This window comes from Strix uralensis, chromosome 3, assembly GCF_047716275.1.
Source record: "Strix uralensis isolate ZFMK-TIS-50842 chromosome 3, bStrUra1, whole genome shotgun sequence".
NCBI lineage: Eukaryota > Metazoa > Chordata > Aves > Strigiformes > Strigidae > Strix > Strix uralensis.
Window position 1 is genome coordinate 39,788,563 of NC_133974.1, and position 16,155 is coordinate 39,804,717.

The 16,155-nt window shown below is 36.1% G+C and overlaps 1 protein-coding gene across 16 annotated transcripts in view; it reads right to left on the bottom strand.

The window, feature by feature from the left end:
* CEP162 (centrosomal protein 162) overlaps positions 1–16,155 on the bottom strand; it is a 51,477-nt gene that overhangs the window by 21,763 nt on the left and 13,559 nt on the right. For 10 of the 16 annotated variants that reach the window (XM_074861977.1, XM_074861984.1, XM_074861978.1 and 7 more), the window contains 14 exons: positions 15,793–15,942; positions 12,908–13,060; positions 12,430–12,616; positions 11,452–11,504; positions 9,191–9,306; positions 8,202–8,232; positions 7,700–7,822; positions 6,835–7,026; positions 6,583–6,664; positions 5,466–5,730; positions 4,014–4,281; positions 2,172–2,305; positions 1,147–1,374; positions 348–485 (listed from right to left, as the gene is read on the bottom strand). In XM_074861977.1, the coding sequence (XP_074718078.1) occupies positions 348–485; positions 1,147–1,374; positions 2,172–2,305; positions 4,014–4,281; positions 5,466–5,730; positions 6,583–6,664; positions 6,835–7,026; positions 7,700–7,822; positions 8,202–8,232; positions 9,191–9,306; positions 11,452–11,504; positions 12,430–12,616; positions 12,908–13,060; positions 15,793–15,942 (2,120 nt within the window). The other 6 variants (XM_074861990.1, XM_074861988.1, XM_074861987.1 and 3 more) reach the window with 3 other exon arrangements.

Consider the following 16,155-nt stretch of genomic DNA (forward strand, 5'->3'; position numbering starts at 1 on the left):
CCCTTCAGATTTCTAATATTCCTTAAAAATACTAGCTTTCTACTACATTTGCGGCAAAAAGTTTGTGGTTCTTTATTGGCCATAAAGTATCTTCCCTGTTCTCAACTGACAAGTCAGCATATTTTTACAATTTAGAAGAGTTACATGGAATCGTGGAATAATTTAGTTCAAACTAGACAAGTGTGAAATACTTTTTTAAACGTGCAATACATGTTTGCTCTTCACACCTAAATTTCATGCAGTTTTCAGACAGCATGATAACTGTTTTCCACAGAAAAGAAGTAACCATTACGTAATTTTGTTTCTGAAACTGGGTAGAAAACAGCTCAATATGCTGTGTGGTATACCTGCTGATAACCTTGAATAATGACCTCCTGATCTTCAATTTCTTTTTGTATTTGTGCTAGTTTTTCTTCAGTGACAGGAATTGTTGCTGTATGATGGGTCCATCTCTTTTCTTGAGTCAGCTCTTCCATACTTCTTAACTTTCAGAAAGAAAAAGACACACAATAAGAAAGTTCTGTTAACAATATGGAATTCTCTACAAGACTACACTTTTATAATATAAATAGGTCAACTGTTTCATTAAGATATGAAAGCAGACCCATGAGCCAATCTTATTATTGGAGTTTTACAGAAGCATTACAGAACAGAACAAAGTATAAAAAGTTTGGGAAAAGTTAAAATTTTACCCTCCCTCTTCTGTTCTTATGTATCTAGACAGGAGGGTATAGTGGAATAACCCTGGGAATATGCCATATAGACAGAACACAACATTGAAAAATCCATCAAAAACCCCCCAGTATCCTAACATATAGTACTTATCTATAACCAGTGGTATCTGTTAATCTCTTATTCATTTTTTTTAACCTAAGAGTGAGTTAAATCTTTAAAAAAAAAAAACACTGCTGCAGAGCTCTCAAAATATCTAAAGGATCTCAGGATAACTTAGTTTATCTCTGTAGAAAAAAAAGATCATGTCTTATGGGCAATAAACCCAGCAGCGGGTATGTATTTACAAGCTAGCAGTGTGTGTAAATCTGGATTTTCTGCTCATTAACAACTCATGTAAAATAATTTTAATTTAATTTTCAGAAGCAGTATTTCTCCTGTTCTATAGTAATAGGATACAAGATGATAAAGTACCTTACTCTGAAGAACATAGTTTTCCTGACCCAGCCGAGAAAGCTCTTTTTCATGCTGTGTTTTCAATTCTACTATCTTTGTCTCTATTTCTTTCTCTTTTTGTGAAACTGTGCTGGTTAGCTGTTGGATCAAATCACGAGCTGTATTCAGGTCCTCCTCTGCAACTTGTACTCGTTTTAGCAAATATAGTTCCCTATCACAAGTTTTGATAGGAGAAAATGATAAATCCTAGTGAAGAGAAAAGTTCAGGGGAACATTACACTGAGCTGATTGTTTACCAAAAATTCTGCTCATCGATTCTATTTAACTGGCTTGTCTGCTCTCAGCAACCACATAAAGGCACTTGAAAAGAAAAAAAACCAAAACACCAACATTCTAATGGCAAAACATCCTACATTTACTTTAATAAGCTACTTTCATTTCCAAAGTACGTATGAGGAAAACAAGCTAAAAAAACCAACAAGAAACAAACACCTCTCATATGAGAGCCACTACATGGCTGCCAGAATTATTCTATTATGCATCTTACTTTTTGAAAAGCTGTAATGATTTAGGTATTCAATGATTAATTTTTTATACAGTTTATAAGAAAGAAGGAAATTCCATCATGGTACTGCAAATTCAGTCATCTTGGAGAAGTCAGAAGATACTATTAGATATTCAATGTAATGAAAATTGAAAAAAACCCCAAACAGTAGTACTATTTAACATTCATAACAATACTTTTAAGTAGAAGTTTTATTTTAAATTTTCCCCTTTTCTACCACAAAACAGTAATTTTTAGAAATTAATAAGTGTTCCAATTTTAAGAATACAGAACCACCCAAGCAATAGAATTATCCAAGCAACTAAAAAGCACTATGATTATACTTATATTTTAAAAGCAAAAACTAGTTTTTGACTAAAGTCTTTATTCGGTATTTCAGTATTTGCCAATCTTGTGATAATTATTAAAAGTCTTGATAAAAAAGGCTTGCAAACTAAGCTGCACATACTATAACTAGGAGCATCAGATTATTACTTACATGCCTGCAATAATCCACAGCCTGGTGTCCAAGATTATTAACAACTGATTGGCCAGGCATAACTCTGTTAATACTTCCCTTCAAAGTTGATTCATTTGTTGCAGATCTTATTATCCTAGTAGCAAATAAGGCTTCTTCATTTAGGCAGAAAGTAAAACAGAACAAAATTAAATTCAGAATTTAATGTTCTTTCAAAAAAAATCCACCCTTTAGGCATATATATTAAGTATTCCACAACTCAAATTTTGAATTAAATATAGAAACTTGAGAGCAATGAGACATTATGGAAAATGTAGGTTTTTTTAAAGTAAGGAACTGGTGACAAGATAAAACAAAACCCAAGGTAACAACTGAAACAGTAGCTGGATAATAAATCCTTCATGGAACAAGCTTAACCTCAGTTCTCTGCTCAAGAAGTGGCCAGTTATCTAAGTATACAGAAACACAATGTATTTCAAGCTATGGTGAAGATAAGACACAGCAATTTTCAAAATGAACTTTGGAGCGCAGACAGCATACAAAGACATGTAACATTTATTTGTGCATCAAATAGCAACTTGACTGGAAATTAAAAATCGGGGAGGTTCCCCCTAGAGAGTAACCAACATGCATAGAACTACTCACATCTTAGTCTTCTGAAATACAGATGGTAACTACAACTGTCATTTCATTTCAGCCTACAGTGATTTAAGGTAAGAGCTCCTGCTTAGAAATGTTATACCTGAAAACAAACTGGCAATGATCATTGTCCAAATTTAATACTTTTCACATTTCTCACACTGCCCCTCACAAAGGTGCTCCCTTAGCACTGATGATCAGGGGATTGTTTGATTCAATGCCATTTTCTTCCTAGCTTGAGAGGCCCCTGCAGAATGCATCCCAGTGAGATTAACTTCTGAAGTCACCCAAAATTGCTATGGAGAATGGTTATAGCTCGAGAAGGAAGAACATGTTTGAATGAGGCTAGTGGCCTCATTTTCTCAGGACTCGTCCTTCACTTCACCACCTCCATCTGGCTGTACATCCTCCTCTTCTCCAGGAAGTGCGACAGCAATGCACTAAGGAACTAAGGTCCCTTAGTTTGACAGCTGCCACTGAAGCATCTCCCTAAGATGGGCAACATAATCCTAAACTGCTTTTCCCCAACACTACTTGCAGGGTTTTTAAAAGCATTACATGCTAGAAGTGTGCTAAAACCTGCACATATGTAGAGTTATTTTCCCATGCCTCAGAGATAGCAAACATTGTCTGCAAAGACACTAAGCTGAATTATCTCATGAAACTCTTCAGGCTTCACCCCAAAAGAAAAAAGTTCAGACCTTTACTTGTAACTCAGCTTTCACAGGACTGCACTGGTATTGCCCTTTCCTTAGTGTTACAAGAGACATGAACAGAAAATATTTCTTTTTAGTGCTTTCTTTGTACTCTAGGAAAGCAAAGATAGGAGCTGAGAACAGAAATTCAGCATCACACACAGAAGTTAGTGTGTCAGCAAATCTTTGCATTTACTGTAATGAAAAATGTAACCTGTAGATACTTACTTTCGAACACCAGCTTTTTCTACTGTTTTGGTCCTACTGGTGAACAACAGATAAGCCTCAAACATAGTGGTGGTATATGAGAGTGGAAATGAAACAAGATTACATTGCAAAGCTTTATTTAAGAGTCTCTCTTCCAGCAACTTCATTCTAATACAGAAAAAATTCAGTACTTAATTTTGTTTGGGTTTAGATTTCTTCTACAACTTTTTATTTTTTTTTTTTTTATTTTTTTTTTTAACATGAACCACGAACAGCAAAGCTCTCTGGCTCTTAAAACTCAGACTTCTTATGGTAAAATTACCTTTAGATCTTGCTCTATCTGCAGGACTTTTGGATTTCACACTGGTCTTTTTGGAAGTTTCTTTCGGCATTTTCTTTTCATTAACTGGAAAAGACTGTTTTGAGGGTGAACTGGGTTTCCCATACCCAGAACTTCTAACCACCCCATGAGGACCATATGAAGATTTCTTTTTATGTGAAGATGCTGGACTTCTGATATGCTTGTATAACATTGGTTTAGTTGTCATTGATTCTGATCTTTCATTCTTCAAGTAACAAGACTGAAGAGCCTGTGATAGAACACATTTGTTTAAAACAAGTTTTCGATTCTTATGTGATCTGAAGTAGCTTTCACTGCTCAAAGAACATAGACCCAGTTACCAGAATTACAAGATATAAGACTTGGGGCTGCAGGAAGCATTATTTTTAAGGACATTAATAGTATGTAATTTTGCAGAATTTTACTACTTCAGAAGTATACCTAGTGCAAGTATTCTGTACCGGCTCTGTTTAATTGTTGTAGGAAGCTGTATTACATTACAGGATCTTTAGCTTACCAAAGCAGGTAGCTCGTGACAAAAGGCTAATCACAGTGAACACAGAAACCCAGCAATGAAGAGAGGAACAGTGGCAGGCAGAGGAACGCTAATGAACTTGATCATCAAAAATGGAGCACACACTTCTAAGACCAGCAATTGAGAAAGCTTAGCCTGTGGGCCCTGATGGGAAATCCACCAGGATCAATCAGCCAACCAACCTCTCTCCCCACAATGCCTTGCAGACAGAAGAGGTGATTGCCTAAAGGCATGTGGGACTCATTTAGGGGATGCAAAGAGAAGAGAATTTGCGGATGCAGGGAGAAGATTTGGGATTGTGTAAATCTTGTTATGGAATGTTTGAGAGGATTGTGAGAATGTGCAAAACTTACAGGATGTTCAGGGAAAGGACAAAAACTAGGTAAAGGAAGAGATTAAGGTAGATCAACTAGGAACAAGTGTGGGAAATAGAGGGAAAATAATAAGAGTAAAGCAGCTGGTGACATGACCAGGTTGCTGGTCAGTACACTTGTCTAAGCCCTACATTGATCACGGCAGTCTCTCCTACATTCTCATTGAGCAGTATTTCTAGCTGTCCTCTCTGTAGGTATGGTCTCTGTTCTGAGCCTGTGTGTATTTATACATCTCCCCACAATGGAAACGTGCTCAGACTCGCTACTAGCTTGAGCTGGGGACATGGCACTGCAGCAGCCCTGCAGTGCCATATTGGGCTGGGACAGGAAGAATCCTGCTGGTGCCAAAGTCCACTGGATTTGGCTACCTCTACCAACAGCAATGGTAACATGAGAGTTTCAAGAAAAACAGCAAGAGTCTCTCAATTTTTAAGCATCAGAGCATAATCAAATGACACGCAGTCTAAAAATATACAAAGTTTAAATGTATTTCCATATAATAAAAGTCTGGTTGATATTACTTACTTGTTTAGTTTTGCTGCCTTGTGAAAGCAGGGAGTCTTGTACTACTTTTTCTCTTAGTACATCAGGCTGTACTTCACTTGTCTGAATTTCTTTCTCAGTCACCCTCTGAAAGTTATTGTCATTCATAGCTGTCTGCAGAAAGACGCTCTCTTGTCTGTTAAATTTTTCAAGTAAGTTTGTCTCCCAAACTGCATTATGCTGGTGCTCTTTAAAGGGTGAGTGGCTGATGAGGTCATTTGCTGTGCTGCCTACCAGTTTCACAGGACTACAAGAGAAAGAAATAAAGTCATATATAATAAGACTTTTGGCCTTTGCTTTTCTATCAACTCGGGAAAAAGTGGGCCATTTTTCCTTTAGGTATTGGCTGTAAAGACTGCTTGAATTTGAAAGAGCCACTAGGCTTCTTTTAAGAACAACCTTGCAGATTTAGTTATACAGATTCGCTCCCACACTGTGGAACAAGAGCCATTTCCCAGCAATGACTTTTTGCAGAGGTACCAAACTTGGCCACAGGATGAACACCTGCAAGGATGCAATTGATGCTAATAAAACAATGAATGGTACTTTCTGCTGGGTGCAGGTACAATAGGCTCCCAAAACTCATTTGCTAAGTTTAACCTATTTCTGACAGTTCCAAGGCCTGTGTGTTCTGCTCTAGACACAACAGCTGGAGCAAACCAGAAGGAGGTATGAAGTGCAGGTTAGGAAGAATCATGAGAGTAAGCAGAATAAGAGGATTTGATCTTATATTATGGAGATTGGAGAGCTAGGATAGGATGTGGGCTGAAATCCATGTACAGCAGAGGGGAAAGAGCAGAAGACTGGGAAAGCAGAGATCCTAGCTGTGGTAGCTGTGAGAGTAAGAAACACTCCAAGTGATTTGGCAAACACTGCTGCTTATCACTCAAACAAAGTTTGGGAACCCCTGGTCTAAACCAATTAACCCTGTATATTCATTTTACAGTTCACTGCATATGCCATAATGCCAGTGCAAGACATAATGGAATTTCAGCATTTAATTAAGGAAAAAGATAGCTGAGTTTAGTAAGCTGTTGTTCACAAATAGTTAATAGACTTAAGTTATTACAATTCTTAAAATGCATTATGAAATAAATACCTTTCAGGCTCCACATCAAAATTTCTGATATTACATGAATGTCCTTTAATTGGTTTCATCAATTCTTCCACAGTAGGCAAATCTAATCAATGTAAAATAAAAAAAAAATAATTAAAACCCCCCAAAACTTAGAAAAAATTTTTGTAAAAAGCACAACATTTAAAAATGTTTTATTAATGGAGTATTAAAGATATTACTAGTTCACTCATTTTACATGCTTGAACAATACATGCCTTCCTTTGAGGTATTTACCTGATTCAATAGTTGACATGTTTTTGGAATAGATGTCATTATTTTGTGAAACACCTTGCACTAAGCATTCCGAGTCTGCCACTGCAGAATCGTGCAGTTTTTGCTCATCAGTGTCCCCCAAAGACTGATCAATATGATGGTATGCTTGGTGTAACGCTTCAATGTCGCTGGTGGTTTGTCCATAGGAAGTGCCTGTGAAAAATGCAGGCTCATAAGAGACACTACAAGATTTTCTGGTTTGGAAAGCATCCCACTGGAGCCTGTGTTTCCGTTACTGGCTTGGTCTATTATGTGGTGAGAACAGTGATTTCAGTTACGAAAAAAATATTTTAAAATCTCTTTTTTACTATAAAATAAACAGTTGTCAAGTTAATTAGTACATATTAAATAGTCTCATCTACAGTTTGCATGCCTCTCCCTCAATATTTTATCAGTACTCAAACTAACACCCTATGTGACATAACTATTTTAACAGATGCCATCAGAGCCATACTCTGGATACACTGGCATACACTGCTGTACAGTTTGATAAGACAATGTATTTTATAATTGTGCTCAATGCTGTCAAATTTTGGTTATGATGAATAACCAAAGGAGATGGTATTTAAAAAACAAACTGCAATGTCAAAAGCAACTTTACAATAAACAACTGTAAAAAGGTGTCTTTTTAGTAGAAACATTACTTTTTCCTGAAATAATTCCTCTTTCTATCAAGATGTGTTACTAAAAGCCAAGGGTTTCATGGTCACTGATAACCTATTAACAAATGAAGACATCAGAGCCACCTATTCTACTAAAGTAAGATTTTGGGGTTTGAGTTTTGTTCTGTGTTTTGGTGGTTGTTTTCTTTTAAAGCAACCCTTACCTGCTTCATTCATTTCAATTCCACTGACTTCTTCAGGCAGATAATGTTCACCTAGAGCTACACCTGATGTTTCAACAGCCTTCTGAAGTTCTGTAGTTGAATCTTGTGAATCAAGTAATACAACTAAAACCAAGAAAATAAATGTTAAAGAAAACACAATTCTCTTATTTATACTCTGTCTACATTGGAATTAGAAGTATACCAAATCTTGTCATGCAAAAAATGCTATAGAGATTATTTTAATGTCATTAATGATAAACTGATTGACTCTGATTGTAAGCATCAAAATCTGAGTACTAACTAGATGTAGTAAAAAATTATATTGATGATCACTTTGAAGTGCTAACATGTAGATTAATTTTTAACCATTTCAGTCCAACAGACTTCCAGTAGATGACAATAAAAAAATCAGGTGAAAAATAGCAAAATAGTAAAAATCCGGTAAGAAAGTTTCAAAAAGTTACATTTAGTATTCTCATACTGATCAAAGTTTATGTTTTACCTTTAGCCAGCATGCCAGTGTTTCCTTCTTCCTAACAAAAAGAAAGAAACAAAATACTACTTTTTGAATTTCAGGAAAAAAAAAAATCTGGATGGACTTTAACAGTTGGTCCAAAACCTAAGAACAGTTCTTAGAAATTAGAACTAAGCAGTTCTTGGCACTCCAAGAATATGCACTTCTCTCCTTAGGATGCCAAAAGGTCTTCAACATCCTGTACTCTATGAACCCTCTCACAAGTGACCAGAAACTAAACGCTACTCTGCATAAATGGAATAATATTTTCGCACCTCCCTAGTTTTTTAATGTTGTAATTTGATAAAAGAAAATAATGTAGTAGTAAGTACATTATACTTCCATTCTATTTGTTCTTTACAAACATTTATTAGAAATATTAGAAATAAAAAGAATTTAAAAAAAACATTTATCTATTATAGATGAACACGTGATGCTCTATGGACTCCTTTCATAAAAAACCAAATTAGAACATGTGGTCTAGGAATGCACCTGATGTGCTCCAGCCAAATATGCTCCACATCAAAAGACCTGACTAAGCTAGTTGACAGTAATACCCCCAAAGCTCATATAGCGTAGATTTTGGGTCCTCTGTCCAAACTGCTTCTCTGTACAGAACTACTTCCCTCAGTCTGTGCCACTTGTTCATGTAGATGCCACCTTAATAGTTTCAAGAGAGAGATTAATCACTACCCCTTCTGAGGCTCCAACCTGAGCTCATCATTTGTGCACGACGATCCAGAGTTCTTAATTCAAAGGATTAGTAAGCAGGAAACCCTGTGAAGAACTTCAAGAATCCTTTCAAGTGATTTATCACAGGAAAGTTTACATCCCTAATAGAACAATATAGTCCCAGGACCAGTATATTATCTTCTTTCAGATAGTACATATTATAGAAAGGTTTACTATATTTACAGTTACACATTGCAGAGTTTTTACAATTCATGCAAGTAATATAAACATTTGGTAAGTTATACCTGTTCTTGAGGACTTAAATCAACTGCTGACGTGATGTTTTGATTCACCTGACTTCCCTCAGTTTTAAAAGCAGGATTAGCATGTGTTTCTTCTTCAAAATCTTCACTGTAGCTGCCTGAAGAGCAAAATAAACATCAAATAGAATGAATATTCAAGGAAGATAAAGCAGTAAGGGAAAGCTATTTCCTTTTCCCCAATCTCTCATTTGAGAACAGCTACTGCCACTATTACTCCTTTCACAAAGGCAACGGAAAGGTTTCAAGACTGGGTGTGGTACTAAAACTACAGTAAAAGTCACACATAGTATCTCTAAATTCAAAGTAAGTTTGTCTTATAATCAGATAGACTTTACCTCTGTCTCCTCAAGGCATACTTGAATTGACTCCTTTTATTCAATAATTTTCTCTCACTTAGGGGTGAAATGATGCAATTGCCCCCCTAGTAGACAAAGTACACTGCACAACCACCTTGACAACTCCAGCAGTTTTTAGGCTCAGAACCTGTAATTCTGCTTTCTCTGACCTGCTTTGGTGGCCCAACAGCCACTCTCAAGAGTAAGCATTATTTAAAACCACAAGTGTGTCAGAGAATGAATTTTACAAGCAAGCCAAATACTTTTCCTCCAGGTACCTAGATTGTTCCACAAGTTCTGATTCCCTGTTGCTCTCTCCTCCCCGCCCCCCCCCCCCCCCCCCCCCCCCTCAGGTCCTGTGGTTACAGGCTTCAGTGTCTGCATTATCTGTAACATTTAAATCTACAAGCATTGCAAAACACTGGTTTATAATGTGTTCTTTCTGTGTTTTGTCACTGATACAACTGACACGGAGTCCAAATCATATGCAAAAACTACTCTATGAAAAAGTCACTATTTCAGCATTCTCTTTGGTTTTGGACCATAAGAAGTCTGATCAGTTGAAAATAGCTTTCTCATACTGACTTAATACTATTCCTGCACACATATTACCCACTATTTCTTTTTCTATTTAATGAAATAGCAGATTGATAAAGACTAAACCAATACACACACACACACATATTGGTCCTTCCAGGCATTCCATAGAAACTGTTTTCTTAAAAATCAGAAGTGTCAATTTCAAAACTGACCAGAACATTCAGTAATTTCAACTGATTTGCTAGGGAAAAGGCTACAAAATTGTTGTAGTATTTCTGCTACAACTATCATGATCTGTTGCAGTCCACAGAGCAATCAAGCTTTCAAGAAGAAAAGATTTCCTGTGGTTAAGGTTTACAAATACAGACTCTTTATGTTTGGGAAATTCAGGTCTGACAACAGGACCTCTCAGAAGTTCAGCTAAACATATAAATTTGAAAATACAATCTGTTGATTAAATTATGGGAATACACTGTTTATCATATGCTAGCAGTAGAGATGACAAGTGAAAGAAATAAGCAAGATGAAAGGAGTGTAGCATGGAAATTCAGGGGAAAAAAATCAGGTAAGAGTAATACTACAGATTGCAGAGATTAAACTCAGGCATGAAAAGATGGTACAAAAGTACAGATAACAGTTAAGACACTTAAGTAACTCAAACATTAAGACATATTTCAACATCACTGTCATTTTTTCTTCATTTTTTGATTGATAATTGGGGTTTTGGTTTTTGTGTTTTCTTTTCTTTGTCTTTTAGGTCACAATAGATTAAAAATCCACTTAAAGGCAGAAAACCAAAAGCAAATCCCTGAAACCCTCTGTCTGAATAACAGTTGCACAGTCATAATGCAAAGGCAGCCTAAAAGGCTGATGTAAGAACTACAGAAAAATATAAATCATTAATAAGAAAATGACATTAGGTTTCAGATAAATAAAAGCTTTACCCACAATAGTCAGGGTGATACGGAAACCCAAGTCAATTGGTTTACATATTACTCAGAAGAAAAAAGTTTAGGGAGGATGCTGGACTGTCTTGTGAATCTGAAACCTAGAAAGAGTCAAGTTTTCTGACTAGCCCCAAAGGCAACACAGAGTATAGAACAAGCTACAAGACTGTACAAGTTTCCTCTTTACAGACCTTTAAATTACATCCCACTACAAACATGAAGATCCTACGCTATTCTCTGACACCCTGCTGTGTCGTTTTCTGAAGACTCTTTGAACTGGAGTACTAATCAACAGCTTTCATATCTGTTATTCTGCTTAATAAGGTTCTCACAATTTTTAATGTACACACAGCAATTAAAAAAAAACACAACAAAAAAATGCAGGAATTCTCAAATGAATTATTTAGAAAGATGGTATTACCAGGTTTCTCCTCATGTGCAGATTCCTCTTCTCCTTTTTCAGTTTCTTCATTTCTGAGAAACAAAATGAAAATTTAGCTCTCTTCTTGAACAGCAAATAAATACATTTTCCTAACTCCAAGCTTTGATGCTTCTCACAATTAGCAATACAATTAAAAACCTGAATTTGTCCATCATATCAAATCATAGGTGAGAAAGGTGGATAAATGTCAGCAATTATTAAAATAAATATTGAAGTTTTTACAACTGTCTATAGTTAAAATTCTCAATGCAACTCTTAAAAACCACTCCCTTTCTGCATTCCCTCCATCTACATTAGCTTCTCAAAGAAATTCTTATCATCAGGTTTGCTTTCTGTTCTGATCTTCTCATTCCGCATTAATCAAAAAATATGTCTCTCCTTTCTTTCCCCTTTGTCCTTACCTGAAACTCTCCAGAATTCTGATCCTCCAACTGTTTTCATATTGGAAGTTTCCTCTGCACTCAGCATTTTTCACAACAGCAGCCTGAATTGCCCCTTCATCCCTTTCTCTCACGTTTGAATTTATTTTCATGTAACTGATTATAAATGGATTGCCCTAGTCTATGAAGATTTTGCATCTTTCCTCTAGATTCATTTGTAACATCATCTATAAGGGGACACAGAATCTTTCTTAATCTACTTCCTTGTTATTATCAGTTGTTAATTCTTCATTTAGTTACACCTTAAATCAACTCACTATTGAGTTGTGCACAAGACTCTATAGATATGTCCACTCATCCCCAAGTCATGCTCTCACCTTACTCCTTTCTTTTATTTATTAAGCTCATTTCTGCCCCTGTCTTCAGAAAAAAAAAAAAAAAAAAAAAAATTTTCAAACCACAACAAACAAACAAACAAACTGACTGAAGTCATACTGGATGTTGTCTCACAAAATCTCAGTGGCCATACCCAAGTCACATATGCCCACTTATACAACTTTTCTTCCTTCTAAATTACCGTACAAATGGTGCTAATATGACAGAATCATTGGAATCCAGCTCTTTATTTAATCTTGAATAATCGATAGTAGAGGAAGCTTCTCGTTCAAGTTTGGCAAAGAAGATCTCTTTTTCTTCTTGCTCTTCCAAGGTATCCAATCCAACTCCCACGATACTTTGATTAGGCCCAGAAGCTAAAACTGAATCTAAATTTCAAAACAAAGAACAAACTAACTGTGTCTGTGCTGTACATCCTCAAAGAATAGCCATAATACTTAACAACAACTATAGACAGACTCATAAAATATTAACAGTTTCAAATAATCACAAACTAGTACTAGGAGGCTTCAGTTCATGAGATGCAGCTGACAGAAGTGAAGAATTCCAACTCGCAATGAATTAAGGTAAACTGCTTATAATAGTAATTTATTTAGGTCTAGCTAATTTATTATTTATTTAGGTCTAGCTAATGAAATGGTTGTGCTCTCACTTCTCACCATTTGTCTCCAGGCTGTCTCTACTTAAGGAGACAGCAACCCCATTACTTTTCTGAAGCTGCATCTTTTCCACATGCATATTCTCATAATTTTCTCCCATAGGTTGTGAAGTGTTCTGTATCTTGACAAAGCTTCCATTGGCTCCAAGCGTTCCTAGGAAAAAAGTTGTAATATTCTTGACTATCATCTAAAAGCTACTTGTATGACACTTCAGCCTTTTAGTCATCTTCCAGACCCACCAATTTTAATCTCATGTTGCAACTGCAAAGATATACAGTCTCACAAATCATAGTCATCTAACTTCCATTTCTGAGATATGTAAATCTTGTTTAATTAGAGTTAATTAGGCTATTATATACATTGTCTTCCTATCCTTCATATTTGCACACAAACCTAAAGTTCAGCATGGGGCAAATATAACAACTGTAAAAATTAACTTACTGTAGCATACCACTTATGGAAGACAATCACACACACAAACCTGATACCGAAATTAACATTTCTTTGTTAAAAGCCTGTTCATTTTGTTTGATCTACTACACCAGAGAAAGCACCACAGATTTTTGGAAATTGTAGCTGTTGGCTTATCAGGTACATTTCCTCTGTCGCAAATTAAACACAAATGCAAATCTGCTGCAAATTAAAGGAAAAAAATAGTAACCAAAGTTACTGATGCACACCCAGTTCTTCCATTCTGTATGTTTATGCAAACAAACATGCAGTTTCTCTCCTTACTGTAATTTCATTGTTGTGAGGGTTCAGCATCACCTCACCAACTTGATGTGTGAATTCTACCCTCAGACAGAACATTGCCTTATCTACTTCCTTACAGAAAACTAAAGCCAAATATTGCAGTACATTACTAGTTAAAAAGCAGTACCAAGTCCCTTCTGCCTGCCCCTAACACACACTTACACTTAGATTCTTTAGAGGTTCTCTTAGGAGAAGGGATAGGAGAAAAGCTGCTTTTAGCCAATGACATGAAACGATTTAACAGTTCTCACAGAAGGGAACAAAACCCATGTCTGTCTTTTCCAACATGAATCTCAAGTTGGTAAAACAAACTCAGAATTTTTTGTTCTGTCTGGCCAAATGATGTTTAGACTGTAGCCATGTCCTTGTACTGAATGTACTAGGAGGTGAAGACACTGACAACAGCTCATTTCCTGCTGGCAGAAGACTGCAGGAGACGCGTACATCAATAACCCTTCACATCAAGAACACTAAACCGGTCTTCAACTTTCTGATCAAGTGCTTCAGCTCTGAGCTGTTACTCTGTCCTCTGTAGAGGTCCAACCCTTTAAGAAACACCATACTTGCCTATATCATGACAATGGAGAAACCTCTCCCTTCAGTACTGAAAATGTACCCAGGGTGAGGCAGGGTGGGGAAAGGAAGAGTCTGGAATGCCTTTTCCATCAATACTGGGCAGCCCTTAGGATGTGCATTCTGATTATAAGAGCCTCCCTGTTCTGAAGTAGAACGGTTTGTTTCCTTGAGTTCAATGATAAAGTCCCTTGCACGTTTTATTAGAAAGCTAAGTGCATAAGATTCTACATCTCGGGAATGACTTTCACATTCCTGTATTTAACTCCAGCGCTGTTCTCGATACAGAGGTCTGACTGACTTGCCTTGCATGCAACAAGTAAATGTCAGACATTGACTAAAGGTCAAGCTCCATTTGTATACAAAGTTAATGCCTAAATAAATACATTCTGCTACTACATTGAAAAGCATAAAATGGAAAGCTCAAAGTGCTGAACAGAAGTGAAACAGTCCATTTCTCTGGCAGCTAAATGCAGTAATTTAAAGTAATTTACCCAGATGGTGCTGTATTCTACTTATCAAGACAACAAACAGGAGTCTACAGCCAGATCACAAGTTTTTTGCAGAGTTTTAGACTAGCCATAATCTCACCAGACCTCAAACACCCTGTTTTTTCAATGAGAATATGTTAGCAGAATCAAAAATAAATTGTCCCTGTCCTCCTATGTAAGATTTACAAGAAAGAAGATGGGAATATACTTCAGTAAAAAGACAAGTAGAACATTTAACAGTTTAGAGAAAAATGTTTCCCTGAGTTTTTTATTTAAATTATCTCAAACTCAGTGAACTTTCTGAACAGACCTACACTGATCTTAAAGGTTTCATGGGATTTATGTCAGCTAATATTCTTTAAGTATTTTGCCAGTTCAAGTCAGACCAGAGTTTTTTTTAAAAAGCACCTCCCATAACAATTTGAAAATCAAATACCGTTTTGCAGCCATCGAGTTTTGCAACTCAGCCACTCCCAACTTCCAGACACACAGCCCAGATTACAGAGGATACTACTGTCGCTAATGAAGGCAAAAACATCTTTTTTACTCACCCTACACAATCTGAATCCTGAGAAACCTATCAAACTTGGAAAAAATATCAACTTGGATGGATTTCAAAGTCTCTTTTCACTGTGTTTTTTGGCTCTTTGAACAGTCCTACTGATTTCTGTGGGCCTTGCAAGAGTGATTTATTTTGGGGGGAGCATTTGTTACTTTTCATAAAAACTTCTTGAAACAGCAGCTTTCTTGAACTCCAAATATTTCACTACCCACATCTTCATATGCAGTATTTTGTAAGGCTAATGATATACAGCATTCTTTTTTAAAGTCCTGCCACTTGAAATTAGTTAAAATAAGAACCTGAGTTTCACTTAGAAAAATATTTCTAACCACCACACTTGCAGAGAAGAGTCTAAAAACATAAATACAAAGGACTCAAACCTTGAGTCCTCAAACAATGACAAACATCTATTTAAAAAGTAACTTCTTTTCTCCTTAATCTGACCAGGACTGTCAGAACTGAGCCACTTTACCTTTTTAATATCACATAAAATACAGATTTGTTACCCTCAGAATTGTCTGGACTGTCAGAAGTGAGGCTTCCTTCTTCTTTGTTTAAGGATGAATCTTTCTTGTCCTTATGAAATTTTTCCAACATTTTGAATTTAGACAAAGCCTTGCTGCGAGATGCACTGGAAGAAGGTTTAGGGGGAACTACTTTTAAGTGTACAGAAACATTTATAAGTTTTTATACATAATGGACAGGGAATAAAGAGAAAGATAAGATGTGAGAAATCAAATTGACACTTCTGAAAAAATAATGCAGTGCAGTTTCTTGTATATTGAATAATCTATAATTTTCTAGCTGTAACTAAAAATTAAAGTTAATACTTATAACCTCTGAGAATAAAACTCTTTTTTAAAAATAAA